This window comes from Urocitellus parryii, chromosome 7, assembly GCF_045843805.1.
Source record: "Urocitellus parryii isolate mUroPar1 chromosome 7, mUroPar1.hap1, whole genome shotgun sequence".
NCBI classification, from domain to species: domain Eukaryota; kingdom Metazoa; phylum Chordata; class Mammalia; order Rodentia; family Sciuridae; genus Urocitellus; species Urocitellus parryii.
Window position 1 is genome coordinate 160,578,526 of NC_135537.1, and position 19,859 is coordinate 160,598,384.

At 56.0% G+C, this 19,859-nt stretch overlaps 1 protein-coding gene across 2 annotated transcripts; it reads right to left on the reverse strand.

The window, feature by feature from the left end:
* Nucleotides 1–2,629: 2,629 nt before the first annotated feature.
* Nucleotides 2,630–19,493, reverse strand: Tbkbp1 (TBK1 binding protein 1). 2 transcript variants are annotated; one of them, XM_026387131.2, is made up of 10 exons: nt 19,441–19,493; nt 17,337–17,590; nt 16,921–17,043; nt 16,558–16,662; nt 15,023–15,203; nt 14,281–14,456; nt 14,104–14,165; nt 6,058–6,176; nt 5,117–5,835; nt 2,630–4,104 (listed from the first exon to the last, which is right to left on the reverse strand). In XM_026387131.2, the coding sequence occupies exons 2-10, from the start codon at nt 17,559–17,561 to the stop codon at nt 3,976–3,978; spliced, it is 1,839 nt and encodes a 612-aa protein (XP_026242916.2). In that variant the 5' UTR covers nt 17,562–17,590; nt 19,441–19,493; the 3' UTR covers nt 2,630–3,975. The 2 variants fall into 2 exon arrangements, with proteins under 2 accessions (XP_026242916.2, XP_026242917.2); XM_026387132.2 differs by lacking the exon at nt 19,441–19,493 and adding an exon at nt 17,981–18,580.
* Between the last annotated feature and the right edge of the window lie 366 nt (nt 19,494–19,859).

The following is a 19,859-nucleotide window of genomic DNA, read 5'->3' on the forward strand; positions in this document are numbered from 1 at the left end:
GGGCTCCAATCTGCTGAATGCACGGCTCACAGCCTCTGCAGATGGGGGTCAGATCTCAAGAGGCACTTAGGCAACCAGGGGGAGCTTCCCGGGGTGCTGAGAATTTCTCTCACGGTAGAGAAAGTGGAGGAAGGGCAGGAAGAGAGGCAGGGTGCTAGAAGGTTTCACACTTCTCCCCTCACTATCTGGCCTCTGCCCTAGATGCCTTTTCCCATTCCTCCCAGCAACGACCCCTCTTGCCCTTGATAGTTCATCCTTGGGTCTGACCTCAATTCTTCCAAATTTGTGGTTGCCAAATCTGCTCAGTTCGTGTCCTTGCTGAGCAAGATATAGGACTAGGGAAGCTGTCCTGCTCCCCCTACCTTATAAAGATGTCACTGAGTAATGCCCACACCCTCTTTTCTTCATCAGCCCTAATCACTAGGTAAGGTGTTTCTCATTAACAGGGCTCACCCACACACCCCTCCCTTTGTTGGCGATCTGCTTCTCCTCCACATATTCAGTGGTACGCATGCACACACCACCAGCTTCTGACAGGTGCTGCCCTCCTTGGCTGTTTACCTGACCCAGCTTGCATGGGGCCAAGGATGGGGGCAGGGGTCCTGGGGCCTGGTAGTTCTGCCGAGAAACCCTGGGGGGGAGAAAGGTCAGGATGGAGAGGATTTGGAAGGCTGGCTTTTAATTTGGCATGTGGACTCACGCCCGAGGATGGCTTGGTCTCTGTGAAGTCATCTCCCTTAGCCCTGTCACATCGGGCTTGGGGTCTATGCTGCGGGGAATGAGTGGGTTCCCCAGGTGTGCCTTTTCCAGACTTGACAGAGGTCTTTCCTCCACCTGGTTAAAGGAAAAATTGCCCCCCTCCCCTGTCCAGAAGCCCAGAGATGATCAACCCTTTGCCCCCGTGTTTTCTCAATCCCTCGTGCCCTCTTCCCAGCCTGAGAGCAATGAGTAGCAAGAGCAGCAAGTGTCCTATCTGATGGCAGTCCTGTGCGAGAGAAGAGGGAGAAAGGTGAGTGTCTTCCCTGCTCCAGCCCCTCCCCAGCTCTCCCTCCCCCGAAGTCCTCTCCTTTTGGGGGCATTAGATGCGAGCTGCAGCTAGAGGACCTGACTGGGGAAATGCTGGCTCTTTCTCCCTTCCCCTCCTTCCGCCCCAGCCCCCAGCAGCTTTCTGCCCTGCACCTGAGCCCTTTCCCAGGTCTCTAGAAATTAAGGAGACAAGCTGACAGAATCTGTACCCTATGTCCCCACGCTCCCCTCACCCTCGTGACAGATCAATTGTCCAGGCTGTGGGATACCTGGGTTCCCTCCCACCTTCAGGCACACTCAAGCACTGTGCTGAGGTTACCTGGGTCACCTCTTGCCACTGTTCTAGCTCATTCCCTGGCCATTCTCAAGAACCAGGATCTCCCTTTGTCTGTATGTCCCTAGACCACCTCTTATCCTTTCATACCACTCTAGCATTTCCAGAGATCTGTCAGATCCAGATCCAGAAACCTGCGTGCTGCCTTCCTCCATGACAGGTGGGCGAGATGTGGGGACTGTGGAGGGCACTGAGCAACCATGCAATAGAAGCTCCGGAGCCTTCTTTCCTAGGGCTATGAGCCAGTCGCACAGGGTCAGCTGGCCCCACCTTTCCTAGCACTGAGGCCTTGGCTCCAGACAATAGTTGTTTATTACAACAGAGGTTAGGGAGGCCACTCGGGACCTTGGGATGGAATGGAGAGGGATATCTGCCCTGAGTCTAGAGAGAAGTCTCAGGCTGCCAATGAGCAGCCAATGCCCCCTGCCTGCGCGTGTGTGTTTGTGTGTGCACATGTTGCTGGGGATGGGACCCGGGGCTTGTACATGCTGGCAAGTACCGTACCACTGAGCTGCATTCCCAGCCCTCTCCTCCACAGGCCTTCCCTCAGTCCCTTTTTAAGTGAACCTTTGGCCAAAAAGGAAATGAAAGGCAGCCAGGGCTGAGAATAAGTACTTTAGGCCCTTTTTTGCAGAGGGCATAACCCCAGTTGGGGCAGAAGTCATGAGCTCATGACCCAGTTCTGACCTCCCAGGTGTGGGACTTCTGAGGCAGCAGGGAGGCTGGAGTCTGGCCCCTCCCGTCTTTAACCTGTGAGGACGTGGAACACTAATGCTCTTCTGTGAGGCCCCGTGTTGGCTCCTGGAATGCAGTATTTATTTGATGAAGAAACAGTCAGATTATTATTTCTGTGGTGCTGGGATGGCACTCAGGGCCTCCTGCGTTGGAGGCAAGTGCTCTACCACTTCCCTACATCCCAGATGCCCTCGGGGCTTTAGAGGCTCTCTACTGGCCAGATCCTCTGGGAGGAAAAGTTCATGAGCCCCTTGCCTGGGGCTGGCTGGAGGCTTATCTATGTTCTAAATGAACTCCTGAAGCCACTTGTGACCACCTGCATGTCAGCAGCTCCAGAATCGCTCTCAATGTGGGTGTCCCATGTCCTGTCCCCTACTTGCCAGTGCCCACCCTCTCATGGCTGTGGTTCCCTGAGACAGTTTCCAAGACCTCCTGCTATTAGGCACTGTGGCCCTGCCCCAGCATAGAGGAGGCACAGCCCCGGGGCAGATGTAACAGGTTAAGTTTTATTCGAACTTTCAACTTGTTCAGAGAGCACAGGGCCCCCCTCCACACTCCAGGCCCCCTTCCCCATGTCCCCTCTCTGGGGAACACTCAGGGTACAATGACATGTGTCTCTGGAGTCCTTGGCCCCTTCCCGGCCCAGCACACCCCTTCACTCCCCTGCACTAAGGAGGGGAGGAGTGTGAGGAGGTGGGGGACCTGGAAGATTTGGATCAGAACGGTACATGCGCTGACGATAGCATCCGCTGCACCTGCCCAGGGCTGAGGCCTGGGGAGGCCTGCAGTGGAGGGGTGGATTCATTGTGGGCAGCAGGCTCCCTCTGCAAGAGGCTCCCCACCTCAGCTCTGGGGCCCCTGGCCTCCTGCTTACCCATCCTTCTGAGGGTATGACTCTGAGGTAGATTTCACAGAGGGAATGTGGGTCGGTGGGGTGTGGGAAGGGGGTTAGCTCTTTGAAGTTGATCTCCACAGCACCCTGGGCCCATTCTCGGGTTCTGGCCTGGGAAGCAGGCACTGATGACACCCACCAAACAGAGGCTGAGTCACACCTGGGCCCCAGGGCATCTATGGTGTCGGGGCTCCAGTGAGGGAAAAGGTGAAGAGGAGCATCTGCCCTTACGATCTGGGCCTGAGTGTCAGGGCTCCAGAAGGAGGGCATGGGCCCGGGAGCTGGCAAACGGTCCCTTAGCCTGAAGGTGATGACACAAGACCCTCAGTCTCAGGGTACCCTCTTTGGGCTGGCTTCTTCCAGCAGTTCAGGGGCCTCCCTCTCCTCTCCCACCTCCCTGTTCCCCAGGGTGGGCAGAGGGGGAAGACAGGGCTGGCCTGCTGGGAATGACAAGAAACAAGATGCCTCTTTCCCCCAACAACAGGAGCCTCAAGATGGTCATGGGATGGAGGAACTGGCATCAGTGTCAGAGCAGGCTCTGGGACCCTACAGGGGCGTAGTACAGTGCCTAGGAAAGATGGGTGTGGGGGAGGAGCTCAGGCAGCTCCTGGAGTCATCCAACACCTTCCCCCTTGCCTAGGCCCAGCTACTAGACACCTTCTTGGATCCAACTCTGTTTAAGAACAGAAAGGCAGAAAAGGCCGGAAGGTACACCCCTGCCCATCCCAGCCCAGATCCCATCTCCCCAGCAGAAACTGGGAAGATGGAGGGAGCCCCTGCTGACCTCCTGGGAAGAGCCAGAGCTGAGTGGTGCCTGGACCAGGGAAGACGGCACACACATTGACTCGGTAGCTAGTGGAGGTATCTGGGGATCGTAAGGGGCAGGCCCCACCCCCCGCCCCACGAGATTCATGCAGCATTCAAAGTGAGTTGAGTGTTCAGGAGTGACAGGAGAGGACAGAGAAACAGCCAGTTGGGAGGAGGCGCCCTAGATCTTGCTGTTCTCCAGGTGGGAGTCAATGTGTTTGATGAGGGCATCATCCGGGTATCCGACAGGGAAACCCAGCTGGCAGAGGGGGCAACTGCGGATGTCGGAGCCCACTGTCTCCATCAGCAGCTGTGGGGAGAAAAGGGAGTCACTTATGGACCCCAGTCCCCACCCATGGTCCCCAAATCCCAGTCTGCCCTTTCCCAGGATCTAAGGCAGGGAGGGCTACGGCATTCTGCAGGGGTCTGGGCACCTTTTCTCCAGCAACACCCCCAACCAGTTCAGCATCTCCTCCCCTATCCCAGGACATAGGTTCCCCAGGAGGTGTGTATAGGACAGTCATTGCTCAGCTTGCCAGGGCATCTGTAGTAATGAGGAATGTCAACACCCAGACAGGTGCCTGGGGTGACTAAGACACAGCTTCTGGATAACTCAAAGCAATGGATAATCCCAATCAATGTTCAACCCCAAGATAATTTTCTGACTGGCTTTGGAATATATTTTGGTCCTTCTAGGTGGCAAAGGTAGCTCTGACATTCAGGAAACTCATTATTTCAGTAAAATGATGAATCCCTGAGGTGCAGCTAGCTGTCTTCTAGGGCAGACAGAAAACAGCAGGGGCTCTGAGGCCTGAGGGAGGGAAGTCCTGTCCCTGTGATGGCCCCTGACCCACAGCCTTCAGTATCCCCCTCCACAGGTACCAAAATAAGAGAGGTTGCTTGAGTCAGGCACAATGCAGACTACCTTAGGCTCACTGCCTCCCAAACTCTCTAAGGTAATTAGATATTAACTGCCCATTTGGCAGATGAGGAAATTGAGGATCAGAGGAGAAAAGTTATACAGTTCCCACAGCTATTAAATAGTGAAATTGAAATCAAAGCTGGGATTGAGGGCCATACCCTTCACTGCGGCAATAAAATAGACAAGTCTCAATGGTGCAGGCCCCAATTTCCCCCAACAAAAAGCTATGCAGAGGGAGGTAAAGGGACTTGTACTAAGTCTGGGGTCCAGGGAACAGGCCTCTGCTTATCAGGTGTGAATATTTCTCGTGTTGACTCCCGAAGGGCAGGGTCCCCAGGACAGGACGGGACTCTTGGCCCTGCATCTCAAGGTGTGGGCCGCAGGTGTGTGCCCCACTCACGTTGATGGATGGCCAGGACTGCGCGTGCTCTGCGTGGGCATAGGCTGCGGCGGCTGGCGACTCCGGGATGGGGAAGCCGGCACAAAAGGAGGCGCAGCGGATGGTGCCTGCCTCAGGGCTGGGCGGGCTGGCGGGCATGGCCCACTCCTCCTCCTCCGAGGGCTGCTTCTCAAAGCGTAACCGGATGCCCTCGAAGGCGCGCCGCGGGCTCAGCGGTCTGCCGGGGCCATAGAGCTCGCCGCCGTAGGCGCGGGGCTTGGGGAGCGTGGCCGCCTCGGCCTGCAGCCAGGCCGGGGAGGCGCCCGCGTAGGCCGCCCCCTCCGCCAACTCGGAGTAGCTGCGGCGACCCTGGAAGCCAGCCTTCACATGGTGGCTGGACGGCTTGGCGTAGGCGCGCTCGGCCAGCGTCCTCTCCCCCGGCGGCGGCGGCGGGGGCGGCCGAGGCTGTGGGGCCGGGCAGCTGGGCGGCACCGGCGAGCGGCGCTGCGGGCTGGGCGACTGGCACGGCGGCGGCACCGGCGAGCGGCGCTGCGGGACCGGAGATGGGCAGGAGGGTGACGCCGGCGAGAGGCGCTGCTGGGGCGAGGGGCACGGGGGCACTGGAGAGCGGCGCTGCGGGACAGGGGACTGGCACGGTGGCGCCGCTCGGGCAGGCGGGGAGGGCGAGGGGCACTGGGGGGCCGGGGAATGGCGCTGCGACAGCGGAGAGTGCCTCTGGCCTGGAAAAGAAAGTAGGGCGGGTTGAGGAACGAAGGTATGCAGGAAAGCCATCAGAACTGGCCAGCTAGAGGCTTGCGGGGTCCAAAGCCCACCCATTCTCCTCCAGGCAAGGAAGTCCAAGGTGGTACACAGGACTAAGGTTGGTTGCCATAGCCACCACCCCCATCCCCACCTGCCCGCCCAGTTCCCGTAACCTGCCCTGTCATCCTGCCCCATCTCACCGCCACTCCGGGACTGCTCCTGCAATAAGGTTCTCAGGATCCTCCCCTGCAGGGAACTCAACTCACGAAGCCGGCCCAGCTCCTCCGTCAGCTCGGTGTAGGCCAGCGCCAAATTCACCCTGAGGTCAGAGGGCAGGGAGTGGGACAGAGGAATGGGGACAGGGCTCTACAGTTCCAACTATGAAGGAAAAACTGGTTCTGTCACTGCACTGGGTCCCCACTCCAGGACCCTCTTATCCCAACTGCAGGAATTCTCTCTGCCTTTAAGGTTCACCTCAAATGCCACTTCTACCAGGGAGCCTCCATCTACTTCCAGAGACCCATTCCCCAGGCAGAAGGCAGTGGTTCCCAGCCTAGGGGCTGGGATGGGGAGCAGAGAGATTGCCAGGGGTCCCCTATTCCCTATGTGCTCCAAGCATTGTCTGTGGCTAGATCATAGCTCACGCAGGTATGTGTGAATGTTTTCCTATTCTCTGCAAAAGCTGTGATGACAAATAAAACACAGATTCATCAAACAGCTGCCCTGAATTTATAGTAGCTTTTGTCACTGAGTTTTTTCATAGCACATACTAAAAGTATAACACGAGCCATGTGCTGGGGGGAGGGGTCTATAAAAAGCATCCTCACCTTTGAAAAGGCTGGGAACTACTGCTGTACAGCCTATCATGAGCCCATTTCTAAGAGAAGACAGAGCCTCCTGGCTGGCATAGGTGCCAACTGATAAATATGACTCCAAGTTGGCCCCATTCTAGATCCTTGCCTGGACCTCAAAGCTGCCTTTGGCTCTTTTCTGCCTTGCACCTCCCAGGACCTCCTCCTACTGCACTGCAGGCCTGCAGGGGGCACCCAAATTGAGCACCTCTCAAAGGCTACCTCATTCTAGAATGTTACTGGGAGTTCCTCAAGGGCAAGGATTATATCATTGTATTTATAATATCAGCACCTTGCCCAGGGCCTGGTACCCAGGAAATATTCACTAAGTTGATAATGAACGGAGCCTCTCTGTCCATTTCTTTTCCTTCTTCCCTCTCTTCCTGCTCAGACCTCCAGAGGAGAAACAGAGCTGTAACGGATTCTAGGTTTATTAAGGGACATCTCACCATGTCCTTTCCTTTGCTTTCTATGTCACTCTAACCCAGAACCATGAAAGATTTTCATTCCAGTACCGCTCCTCCACCTCATCCACTGTGGCCTGCTCACCCACAGGGAGCCCCCTGACCTCACAGAAGGCTCTGCCATGGCCTTCGGTCCTGCCTTCCTTTCGGTTCCGAACTTGGACAGAGATTGGGATCTCCCTAAAAGCAGCAATTTGGGTTTATTTGACTCTCCCCACCTCCCCAACTCCAGAACAGACTTCTAAAACTTTGGAAGTCTGAGCTGGAGGGCAGTAGTAGATATCACTCCATGTGACTCTCCTCCTCGGTAAGAAAGGACCTCTTGCTCCAGGACAGAGATCAGGGAGCAGCCAAAGTTCTCCAGCCCAAAAGGCTGTCCCCATCCCATGGCTATGGGGATGGGATGGGGTGAGGGCAGAAGTGAGGCCAGTCTTAGGAGTGCAAGGAAAGATTCCATGTGTTCCTGTGCTTGTGTCAAATTCCAAAGGGAATGAGGGCAAATTGTGAGTTTAGGGCTTCAGAAGGCAGGAAAAGCCCAAGTGGAGAGGGCAGATAGTGAATGCACTCCTCCACTGACCTGCTGGCTGGCACTCTACTAATTCTGGGACAGGGCTGGAGGGTGGGTGGGTGGGGAAACAGCCCCTTAACAACCAATTTGGGCCAAAGCTGGAGTCCTGCACACCAGCAGGGAGTCTAAGGGATGAATCCACTTCTTAGGGAAGATGATTTCTCCCCACCCATCTTCAGAGGGATAAGAAGTCCTAGAAACCCTCACCCAAATCCTGTGGCCTGCGATCCCACCACATCTGGGCCCCCTAAATGTGTCCTGTGTTCCCCCACCTCATCTCACAGGTCTGTGGGAAGAAATGGCATCTCTCCCATGACTGTAGGTCCATGTATGCCCCACATCAAACTGGGGACTCCCCAAAGGAAGTCTCCTCCTTTCAGACCAAGGGAATCTGAAAGCAGGATATATGTGTCTCTTATCAGACTGGGGCTGCAGAAAGGCAGGACTATGCTATCTGTTCTGGGGAGGTGGGACTCGTTGGGCAAGGCACTGATAGTGTCATTCTCCATCCAGGCTGCCACAGTTGCTCTCCCCATCCACCTTCCCTGCTGTATCTCAGGTGACAGATACAGGTCGTTGACTTCACACCCCACCTTGGAGATCTCACCTGCCACACTCAGTTCCCAGGCCCCGTCTCTCAGGAGCAACCCAAGTTTCCACCGCCTGGGTCCTGGTACCCTCCTCTCCCGAGCAAAAAAAAAAAAAAAAAAACTTGGAAATCCAAAGCAGCAGCCTCTAACTCAGAACGCTCAGCCCCTCTCTCCGAGTGAACACTAGGGACCTAGGGCAGACTGGTTCTCTCCTCCAAGAGGTCCAAGCCACCCTCACAAAGATCCTGAGACCCTGGGCAGGGTGAGGGTCCCGACCTCCTCCTGATGCCTCATGGCCCTGTGGGACCTCCCTTTTCACTGGGCATCTCTCCCTCCTCAAGATGCACATGCCCAGGCTGCTGAATACTCTAACGACCTGCATGAGTCACTGAAAACACTGCCAATTCAGTGGAAAAAATCTCAACTTCACAACACGACCCAAGAGCTGCACACGTGCAACTAAATGCACATCCATTTCCTGACCCACACCTGAACACTTTTTCCATCACCATGCCTTTGGGAAGAGTGGGTCAGGCGAAGGGCAGCAGATGGCTGCAATACGGTGCTTCTTGATTGCTTAAATTAGGAAAAGTTCTGAGTCTGTCAGAACCTGAGAGGGACCCAAGGAGAAAAAAGAAAACAGATGATTTGTACAGGTGCTGATCATGGGCCAGGCACTGTGCTACAAAAATCATTTGTCTTCACAACAACCCTACAACGTTGCTACTGTTATCACCTCCATTTTTCAGATGAGAAAAGTGTGACACACTTGACCAACCAAAGTCCTTAAATCTTCGAAGCAGTGGAGCTATTGGGATGGAAGTTCTGGCCTCCTGGACTCCAAAGTCCAGATTACTGACCACTATACGTACACCTCCCAAAGAATCAGCAAAGATGAGAGCGAAAAAGCAAGAAGGCAACAGAAGAGCAAGAAGAGGCTGGGGAACTTGGAAGTGACCTGGGAGCCTTGAGAACTGCCTGGGAAGGGGAGAAGATGCTAGACATGCATAGAAGTGGAAGATGAGAGCGGTTAAGAGCTGGCTCAAGGTCACATAGCAGCGGTGGCACACAGCAGGGATTCAAACACTTGCTCTTGGCACCTCAGCCCACTAGGCTGGCACCTTCAGAGGAGCCAGAGTGCAAATGGCAGAGCTGGCACCCTTGGCTGCAAATCATTCCACTCTTCATTGACCTATCCTTTCATTCATTCTTTTCACAAGTAACTCAGGTATCTCACAATAAGCATTGCTGTTACTGATAAAGCAACTAAGATCAGGAAGATTAGAGATCTAAGCATCCTCCTTTAGGCCTCTTTCTGCCTCAAACCAGCTGTTGAGACCCTTGGCCTCTCCATGCTGGCTGCTACACTGGAGCTGGTGAGGAGGTGAGGATGCAGCAGGGTCAGAATTCAAGCTAGTATTGGGTGACGCGATTAGACCCAAAGAGAGGCTTGAGGTTCTAAAGGAAGCTGGGTTGGGGTCAGACTAAGCAGAGGGTTATGAGCTCACTGATGGTTCACTGTGGGTAGATATGAAGTCAGGGCTAGGATAGGGTAAGAGTCAGGGATGGGTTCAGCATTAGGGTTAGGAATGGGGTCAGGACTACAGCTTGTCCCATGATCAGAATCATCATCTGATTCAGAATTGAAAAAACAGCAAGCCAGAATTCCCAGCCCTTCCATCCCTGCCCAGAGCTGCCCACCACTGCCCCAGCCACCTCACCCTATAGGGGGAATTCAGGGGCCAAACTTTCCACCACCCACAGGCACACCCAGCATCAGTCTTCCCGCCCGACCGCCCGACCCTCTGGGAGGGGACCACAAGCACCGGGCCGAGGAGCGGACTTGAGGTTGCGGGCTGGGGGAGGAGGAAGTCGCTCTGCAACAAGCCAGTGCGCCACCACTTCCTTTCCGGGCGCCTTGAGTCCTTTACTCTCCTCGACCAGCTATGACTTGTGGTCCCCAGAGTACTTCATGGCAACCCCTGCCAGGTTTCCAGCACAGCTAGATATCTAATGTGCCTAGAAGCTTCCCCAAGTGAAGAGGAACAGAGCAGCTCACTGCAGGGCAGGAACCAGGGTCCCCAATGGCCCAGGACTGTCCCGTTCACGCTAGTTACCCCAGCATAATTATTAATAGCGCCCCCTTTCACTTTCAAAAGTGATCCTATTTGGTCAACAAATCACATGGTGCCCCCCCCCCATAAAGGCCTCCTACAGAATAACCTGACGAGGAAAACCACGAGGTCCCACTGCCCCCACCTGCTTGGACCTGCTTGGCATCTGCACTGCAGTTCTCGGGTTCCTGAACTTCTCTGCAACTCATGTTGTTTATGAGAATGAAACGAGATCTTGAATGCCCAGCCTCACCTAGCACCTCACCTAGCATCCTGCTCAGACGAAGAATGAGGAGTCCTTGTGGACAGGCAGGGAAAGGGACAAACCTGTTTTCAGACTTTTTTTTTTTTGAGACACTAGCTGAAAACTTGGTTTAAGGAGAGGAGAGGATGTGCAGTTTCCCATCAGGGAGACAGCAAGCAAGAACTCCTCTGGCAGGCCTGGTTGGCAAGCTGGGGGTTGAAGCCCACCAGTCCTTCAGAGCCCTTCCCAGCTCTCAGGGAGCCTGGAGGCTGCAAGTGCTCAAGGGTTAATTCCTCAAGGGTTAACACCGCACCACACGGGTACCCAGGCTGACGGAGATTTGAAAGAAAGGAAGTAGGGAGGGTGAGAAGCATGAAAGGGGAGGCCCTGGGCCCGCTGGTTCTGGGGCAGGAGGCTAAGCTCAGGGTACATAGGGGTCTCCAACTTCCGTCCTGACCCACCCCACACTGCCCTTGACCTCCGTGCAGAGTTTCCATCCTCTCTCTTGAGTTCACACTTCTCCCCCACCACTAACCGCAGCCCACGCAGAGGCTTGTGGGCGGAGAGAGGGGGGTAGGAGGGGTGGACGGAAAAGGGCCCAGGCTACAACACTGAGCCCCCCACGTTGGGAAAAAGAAAGACCTATAGTTTATAGTTTCCCCTCACCACCCATACTGAGTCCCATTTTCTAACTGGGGTCCCTCCCTAATAAGCCCCCTCCCTCACTGGGCCCTCACACCCCTCAGAGGGCCCCTGGAGTCTCATCCCCCTCAGGCAATCCCATGACTCCCCCTCCCCCTCAGCATTAATAACACCCTCAAAAAGTCCCACTCAGGAACTAGAGGGGAGTGGGCCATGGGTTCTGCACCTGCCACCTTGGCTGGGACCCTCCTAGGGTCTTTAGCTCTCTGAGCATCCTAAGAAGCTGGTGGGCTCTGCTTCCACCTCCTCCCTTATCACTGCTGCTGGCCCCTGAGAGACTCTTGGCATCTGGGGCAATTTGTCCTGCTGGCCTCTGGCCACCAAGAACCAAGGGGACCAAAGGAAATCTTGCCCCAAGGTCAGACCTGGAGGGTGGCAGCCTGTTCAGGTCTGGGCACCTGTTTACAGGGGGACATTGAGGGCCACAGTTTGTGGACCAGGAGCTAGGAAGGAAGGGACCAGGAACCTTAAGGCTGAGCTGTATCCCAGGCCTGCTCCCCAGCATGGACAGCACCAGGAAGGGGATTCACAGAAGATAAGTACAAGGGAACTGTTTATTTAATGGTTTGTGGTACTGGAGATTTAACCCAGGGGCGCTCTACTACTGAGCTACACTCTTTTTTATTTTTATTTTGAGACAAGGCCTTGCTAAATTGCCGAGGCTGGCTTTGAACTTGCAATCCTCTAGGCTCCCTGAGTTGCTGGGATTCCAGGTGTGTGCCACCCTGCCAGGCTAAGAGAGGTGTTTAGTGATGAGGATTCCCAGAGTCAACCTAGCTGCCCTGGTGTTCAAGCCGATACGGAGACACCTTTCAGGATTCAAGAGAATCCCAAAAGAATAAGATAGACTCAGGAACCATGTCTCCCTCCCTCAGCTTTTACACCCCAACTCAGATAATCCAGCCTCAGCATAACACTCCTGGAAAATCCCACCTGTAAATTCTCATTAGTCTGCAGGGTCAGGGGAAGCAGAAGGAAGAGGGGGTTGGTGGGAAAGGCAGCCCACAGCAGGTGACCAAGGCTTTCTCAGGTGGGAGGGCAGGAGGTAGCCCTCGGGAAGTGCCAATTACCAAAAGGAGCTGAGTTTATAAGAAACTAAAACTACTGGGGGAGTGAGGACTTCCTCTGAGAATCAGCCTCTGCCAAGTTGGGGCTGTCCAGAGAAACCCGGCCTGAAAGGCAGGCATGCTGGGCAGGCAGAGCCAGGCTGCTGTGGACGCAGCGATCAAGGAGGGCTATGGCTCTGTGGGAACCACAGGAGGAGAGGATGGCACAGCCTCCAAAGCACATTATGGGATGAGTTCTCTCCACTCAGCACATACCCTAGGGACCCCCACCCCTTCTCTGCCCTTTCCCACCCATCAACCTCACCACCCTTTCACTCTCATTAATGACTGGCTCCAAGCCAGGAGAGAAACTTGGGGTCCAGAGAGGGGAAGCCAAAGCCACTCTGCAGCCCGGAAAGGCCTGGGACTCAAAGCCTGAATGGTCACACTTGGCTCTGCCAAAAAGCCTCAGAGTTCCAGAGCCTTCATTGCTGGTCTTATTAGAAGGGATCAGACTCAATGACGTGTAAGGGGGCCTGCCATATGACTTCTGGGGTAAGCTGGGATTCTAGAATATTTGGGATGTGTATGTCCAGGTCTGGACACATGGGCAAGATGGGCCCAGAGCCCTAGCCACAGCTAGGGCAGACCCTCCACAGGGGCCCTCACACTCCCTCAGTAGCCTAACTGAGGGGTACCACCCAGCAGTCCCACACACTGGGTTCTCACCCTCTCAGATATCACAGCTCCACCCAGGCCCTCACCCCAGGGTGGAGACGGAGATGAGGGGTATCCCCAGCTGTCCAGAAACTGTGAGGAAGACCAGGAGGATGACTGCTGGGAGGGATGACCCCTGGAGACCTGGAGCTGTGTAGGCTGTGTGACAGAGGGTTAGTTCCTGCCCCTTTCTGGGCCTCAGTCTTTTCCTTCAATGCACATAAGGAGTATGTGCCATTGGCCTCATCTCAGAGGACTTGAGCGGAAGGAGGTTTGAGCTCTATTTCTCAGAAAGTAGGAGAGGAGGAGTTCGGCTGCAGATGTGAAAAGCATCAGGCGCCACCGCTGCTGGGTGGCCTTGTGTCCCGCTGTTAGGTCCTCACCAACACAGCTCCCACACTACTTCCTGCTGCCCTTCTGTCCTGACAGGATTCCAAGGTACCTTCTAGTTCCCCTGACGACTGCTGTGTGAACCCAAGGAAGACCCCACCTCTAAGCCAAGGGTTGCTCCCTTCCAAGACACGTAGAAACGGCACAGCAAATCTAGAATGAGGCCATCTCCTTCCTCCTCAATAGGGAGGGAAGAGTACTCGGGCCTTGTTCCTGCTATAGAAAAATGGGGCCCCAAAGAGGCCCCTAAACTCACCAGAGCACAAAGAACGTAGCAACAAAGTCATTGAGTAAACATCTCTCAGTCCCTGATACCTCAAGAAGAAATGGACTTGGTCCCAGAAGAAGGCAAAAGGAACATCCTAGAACCTGAATATTCCAGAACCCACCTCCTTCCAGGTATGGACACAGAGAGACAAGTGACCGAGACACCATACCCCTGAGGCCTGGGCTAAAAGAAAGGTCATTCAAATAATGCAGAGGGATGGAAAGCAAACCTAAGGGGTACCTGGGATATACCTCCCCAGGTTAAGAGGGCAAGGGTTACAGATGTGACTTACTGATCGTCCCCAACTCTCTTCACCCACGCCATGTCCCGCTCTGACTGGTTGGTGGCCAGATCCTAAGGGGGAAGATCAAGAGGTCAGAGCCTAGCCTTACCCTTTCCTGGACCCCTTCTCGGCCATTCTGTCTGCACTCCTGGACGTCTAAGGTTGCTCTGTGCCCTCTGCCTTTACCTGGGCCCGGGTCTCTTGTAGCTGCTTCAACTCCCCCTGCAGCCGCTCACATTCCGCCTGGAGCTGCTCCTCCCGGAGCTGAGCCCCCCGAGCTTCTCCCTGGGCAGCCTCCAAGGCCTCTTCCAGCTGCCGACGTTCCAGCTCACTCACACTCGGTGTGGAGCCAGGCCAGCATGCTGTCAGGGGACAGGACAAAGTCAGGTTGGACTTAGCTGCCTCGACTGATATCCAGATCCACACAAAATGAAACAGGTGGGGACTACCGAGAAAAGCCAGGACAGGTACCCAAGGATGAGACAGACTACTACAAAGGGAGTGTGGAGAGAGGGGCTGACTGCTGTTTCTAACCTGGCTGGAGGCCAGGGGGGGAATGAGATGACCTCTGGAAGACATCCCAGACCAGACTGAGCAGCTAGGATATTCTCCCTGGGCCTCTCCTAATCACAATCTCAGACAGGCAAGGAACGCTGGGTGGGGGCACCCTCTGCTGGCGAACCCAAGAATTGCAACTGGTAGCCAGGCACCTATCAAAAATGGCCAAGTGGGAATGTCAGTGGGAGAAATTAGGGAAACAGTGTTTGCAGTGAAAAAACAGTTGAAAAGGGAAGATAGGATGATTGTGGGAGAAAATTAAGGTATTATAACAGGGTTTTAGGTAAGCTACTGGTGTCCAGTGGTGTCCAAATGTGGGTTTGGCTTGAGGACTTGGGGATTGGGAAGTCAGGGGTCACTGAGATCTCACCCTGACCCAAGGCAGATCCCCCTCTCAATGCCAGGTAGTGCAGGTCCAGATCAGCACAGGGTGGGGCAGAGGCAGGTGGAGGGCTCAGGCTAGGGAAGGCTGCATCCCGGAGGCCTTGTTGCTGCCGGAGCTGCTGTTCCAAACCACAGATCTGCCGCAGGTGGGTTTCTACCAGGGCCCGCTGCAGACAGAGGAAGAGGGTTGAGGGTCTGCACAGCCCTGACAAGGACTCCCCACACCCACGACAACACCATGTCTGTATAATCATCATTCCCCAAACTGGAGCAGAGGCCACCAGATCACACATCCCATACTCTTGCTCCAAATGGCCATGGGTGTAAGGCCTCTTCTTCCAGCAACTGCAATGCAGATGTTTCTGGCTACTGCCCCTGGCAAGGTCAGAGCGAATATCTCTGTCATTGACACACAGGAATTCTCATAAGAACATTAAGCCTCCCAGGCCTGGTGGTGCACACCTGTAATCTCAGCAACTTGGGAGGCTGAGGCAAGAGGATCACAAATTTGAGGCCAGCCTCAGCAACTTAGCGAGATCCTGTCTCAAAATTTAAAAAAATAAAAAGGGCTGGAGATATAGTTCCATGATAAAGTACCCCTGGGTTCAATCCCCAGTAACAAAATACCCACAAAACTTGAAAAAACAAAAACAAACAACACTCAGCCTTGTGTCCAGTCACTGCCACCCTGTAAGGTGTAGGCTGTTTGTATGTGCAGCTTAACTACTTCTGGGTTTCATCTACCTCATGTATAAATCAAACAGCAGTACCATGGCCTACCTCTTAAGATGGTTTTGAAAGCTAAAATAGGTAAATATGTGTTCAGATATAGGAACAGGGCCTGGCACACAATAAGCCATATGAGCATTTATGCTTACTAAAGCAAAATTGTTATTTTCTTTCTTTTTTTTTTTTTTTTTCAGCACTAGGGATAGAACCCAGGGTCTCACACAAGCTAAGTAAGTACTCTACCACTAAAATACATCCCCAGCACCAAAACAAAACATTTTTACACAAACACCCAGTTACCCTCATTACAGCTCAGAAAGGTTATTATTTGCCCCATTTTTCAGAGAGATGGAAGTTAAGTGACTTTACTGCGGTCATAGCTAAGAATTCGCAGAGACCAAGTTTCTTGATTCTGACACCTGGTCACGTGCACAGTCACATGTTGACTGATTCATACACACACCAAGACCCATCCCAGCTGTCAGACACTTCTGGTCTCCTTTGTGATCACTCACATCACCTCCCAGGCACAGTGCTACAGGCACAGGGTAGACCCAGCATGAGAGTCAAACATTCACACACAGTGTCCCATAGGGTCACTGCATGACCAAATACAGTCACTCATAAGCTGGATGACACACAGAACCTCACTTGCAAAACCAAGTGGGCACTCAGATACAAGAGGAGTATGAAATGGGGTCACACAATCACAGGGTCAGAATGCTCACAGCAGAACCACACACCCACAATGCCTGGCAACACCCTCCACCACCCCTGCTCCCTGGGCCTCACCATCTCCCCCAACTCTGTCTCCAAGTCGCTCTTCTCCACACAGAGTTTCTCGTAAGCCTGAATCATCTCCCCGAGCTGTTCTTCCTGCTCCTTATTCTTCTGCAACTGGAAAGGCCCAGAGGGCATATCAGAGTCATGCCTATCCTCAAATGAGCTCCCCACACTTCCCACCCCATGCCTACCACCCAGACTCCCAGCACTCTATGAAGGGGCAGGAGGAGCTGTAGCTGGTTTAGGTAGAACTATAGACATCTCTGATCAAAGAAACAGAAGGCCAGAGGCTGGAGTGGGGTGACAGCACTGCAGTGGGTACCAGCAATAGGAAGCTCAGGGAGCTGGGCTAGATGGGGATCAAGGACTCACCTCATGCTGGAACTGGTTGAGCCGTTGCTGCAGACTGACCTTCTCCACCTCCAGCAGGGAGCCATCCTTGATTTCATACAGAGAGAAGCCGTGCTCCTCTCCAAAGTCACTGATCAGCGGGTACTGCAGAAAGGCAGGTTCTCAGGAGGGCTGATCTTGGCTTCCTGCCCATGCCTGGGCCTCTTCATGCCCCCAACCCCACAATCTGCCTCAGAGTGTCCAATTTCCCCTCCCGTTCTCCGGTAGGATCCACCACTCCAGAGCAGATCCTTCATGATTGCTGCTGGGTCACATCCCTCAGAGAAGACTGCCCCTCAACCTCTCTTCTGGATACCTGGAATCTCTACTGGACACCCAGTTCCTGCTACCATCCCCCCACAACCCATACTACTACCTTCCTGTCTCCAGATGCTGACCTTGACCTCATAGACTTTGAGGCGGCGTCGGAGGGTGGCATTCTCCCTCTCCAGGCCCCCTAGCCGCTCCTTGATGTCCCCGTAGGCTGTGATGAGGGCAAAGTGGGAGGCAGAGCACATGTCTCCACCCAACGAGGGGTCTCCAGGACCATCCAGCCACACCTCGCTGGGCCCTAGGGCCTCCTGGGTCAGGATACTGATGTCCTCCTCAAACATGGACTCCATGGTAAGGGCCACAGCCCACACTGGGCCTCCTGGGAGAATAGGAACAATGTGGAGAGGAACACCTGGCACTTGTCCTCAGATCACTCATGCTGGCCAGAAGCATCCTGTGGATAGCTGAAAAGCCGCCTGGAAGATTTCTGCCCAGAGTTAAGTGGGGGACTGCCACAGCCCCTTCCCAGATGGCTAAGCCCCATCCTCTCTGCTGCCACTGTCTTGGTGGGTAGGGTGGGGGGAAGAGGGCAGGAATCACATGAAGACTTGCGAGTGGGGGAGCAGTGACAGTTGACAAATAGGGACAAGAAAGCCAGGCCAGCAGCAGGATCCTTGCAGAACCCAGGGAGACCTGTAGATGAGAGGGCCTTCCCAGCATGACACATCCTCAGACCCTTTTCCACCCCAGACCTCACTTCCCCAAGTACCTCACCAAGCAGCTCATCCCAGGCCTGTGGCACCCCAGCTCCTCCCTAAGGAAGGCCCAGTCAGCCTCTGGCGAGCCCCCGCCCAACTTCCCCGCTTCCTCCTGCAGGATCCCAGAGTTCAGGAAAAGGAAGTGCCTCCCCCTCCTGCACCGGGCCCGTGGCAACCGTCCAGGCGCTCAGGGCCCCTGACCTGGGACCTGCAGGAAGTCCTTGGCCGAGTGTCAACGGCAGCAAACTGGGCAAGGGGACTCAAGTGATGAGGGATGTCAATAAAGTCCCCAGCCAGTCCCAGAGTGCCGGCACATAGGGAAATAGGGCGCCCTGAGAGGGGACAGGAATGACTCAGGGCTCCCGAAAGGAGTAGGCAGCGAGGGGGTGCGTGTGTACTTCTCCGGGCCCTGTTTATGAATGTGTGGTGGCTGGCATGTGGGGGGAGTGTGTGTCTGTGAATGAGTGTAGGTGTGTCACCGTCAATGAGTGCTTTTGCGGGGCGAAGAGTGGGGTACGGAGTTAGGAAGCGGCCGGGAAGCTGTGTGTGTGCGCGCGCGCGTGTGAGCACGCGTGCGTGAGCGTGTGGGAAGGGTGGGCACGTTCGGGCCGTGTGTCACGTGAGGCACTAAGGGAATGTCCGAGGTGTGTGCGCGCGTTGGAGCGTGTGTGTGCCTGGGAAAGGGGGCTCGGCGGTGAGGCGGGATTTCAGACAGTGGGGTCTCCAACCTCCCCGAGCTGCGCTGCAGGAGCTTAGGGTGCAAGGGCTCAGGCCCAGGCCCCAACAACCCCCCGTAACCTCATCTAAGTACCAGGGAAACGCGTGTGACTGGGTCTGAGTAAGAAGTGTGTGCGCGTGTTTGTAGGGCTGGCCCCACCTTTAACCCTCTCCTGCCCACGCCATCCCCTCCCCCTACTCTGCTCTCCGGCGCTCACCACACCCCCTAGACCCCGGCCCGCCACCTCTGGCCCACCTCCACTTGCGGGCTCTGTCGCCCGGGCCGCCCCACCAATGCCGCCTTCCTCCGCATTCTTCTCCCGACACCCCAGCGGCCCGGCGGAGCGCGATGGAAGGCGGCTGGGGAGGGGGTGCCTCTGCCGGCCCGGGCCCCTCCTGCGGCCCCTTTAAGAGCCGCCCTTTAAACCCCTTCAGCTCGGCTGACAGAAATTGTCGCCCCTCCCCTCTCCGGCGCTGAGACCGCGCGGCCCCCTCCCCCACTGCTGGGCGAGCCCCGGGCCCCCGGCTGCCCTCCCGGGGCCGGGCAAGGGGCTCCGGAGGCGGTGCGGCCTGAGGAGCGCCGGCGGAGGGGCCGGGAGAATGCGAGCGGAGGACGCCGAGCTCTTCCCCTCCCCGCCACCCTGTGCAAACTGCCTGCCAACCTCCCGCCCCCTCCCCGGCCTCCCCGCGACCCCCAGGGCCCCGCGCGGGCGCCGATCCCTTCCCCCCGCCCTCGCCCCGGCCGGGGACTCACAGCTGCCGCCGGTTCCTGCTTGTAATCGCAGCGTACCCCCTCTGCCTGCTCCCTCCCCAGACGGGCACCAGTGCCCCCACCCCCCTGGCACCGCGCTCTGCTCCTCGCCCTGTCGCCGCCGCCGGGTCTCTCCCCACCCCCCACCCCTCCCCCTAACCCCCTCCCTCCCTCCCGCCCCGCTCCTCCTCCGCCGCCGCCGCCGCCGCCGCCGTCTCCTCCGCCTCCTCCTCCCCGGCTGCTCCGGGTTTCTCCAGCTGGGAAGGCGCCCCGGACCCCGCCGCTGCCACCACCACGTGGCGAGGGGCGGCGGCCCCCGCTGTGCGGCCCGGCCCGGCCTGGCAGCGCGCCCGGCGCCCACCCGCTCCCTGCAGAGCGGCCGGCCGCGCGGCGCCCCCCTTCCCGACGCCTCGCAGCGCAGT